We start from the raw sequence: 226 nt of genomic DNA on the forward strand, positions 1-226 counted from the left end.
CTAACCCCATTTCCCAGGCTTCTAAAATAACAATAAAAAAAGCACACACCCAATAAACACTAACCTTATTTCCCATCTTCCAGGTCGTAGCTGTGAACAAAAAGCTCCTTGTACTCCAATGGCGACACTCGGCAGCTTGGACCGCCTGGTGCCCGGCCTCTGATACAGACACTGTTGACGGGTTCCAGTTCATTAGGGTAATGTGGCTGAGACTTACGATAATAGC

At 46.9% G+C, this 226-nt stretch overlaps 1 protein-coding gene across 1 annotated transcript in view; it reads left to right on the top strand.

The window, feature by feature from the left end:
• The window catches only part of LOC119587349 (GTPase-activating Rap/Ran-GAP domain-like protein 3), a 420,180-nt gene that overhangs the window by 414,133 nt on the left and 5,821 nt on the right, over positions 1-226 (top strand). Inside the window, exon 19 of the mRNA XM_037936096.1 lies at positions 84-197. Coding sequence (XP_037792024.1) covers positions 84-197 — 114 coding nt within the window. The remainder of the gene's footprint in view (positions 1-83; positions 198-226) is intronic.

This window comes from Penaeus monodon, chromosome 22 (genome assembly GCF_015228065.2).
Source record: "Penaeus monodon isolate SGIC_2016 chromosome 22, NSTDA_Pmon_1, whole genome shotgun sequence".
In the NCBI taxonomy this organism is placed as follows: Eukaryota; Metazoa; Arthropoda; class Malacostraca; order Decapoda; family Penaeidae; genus Penaeus; species Penaeus monodon.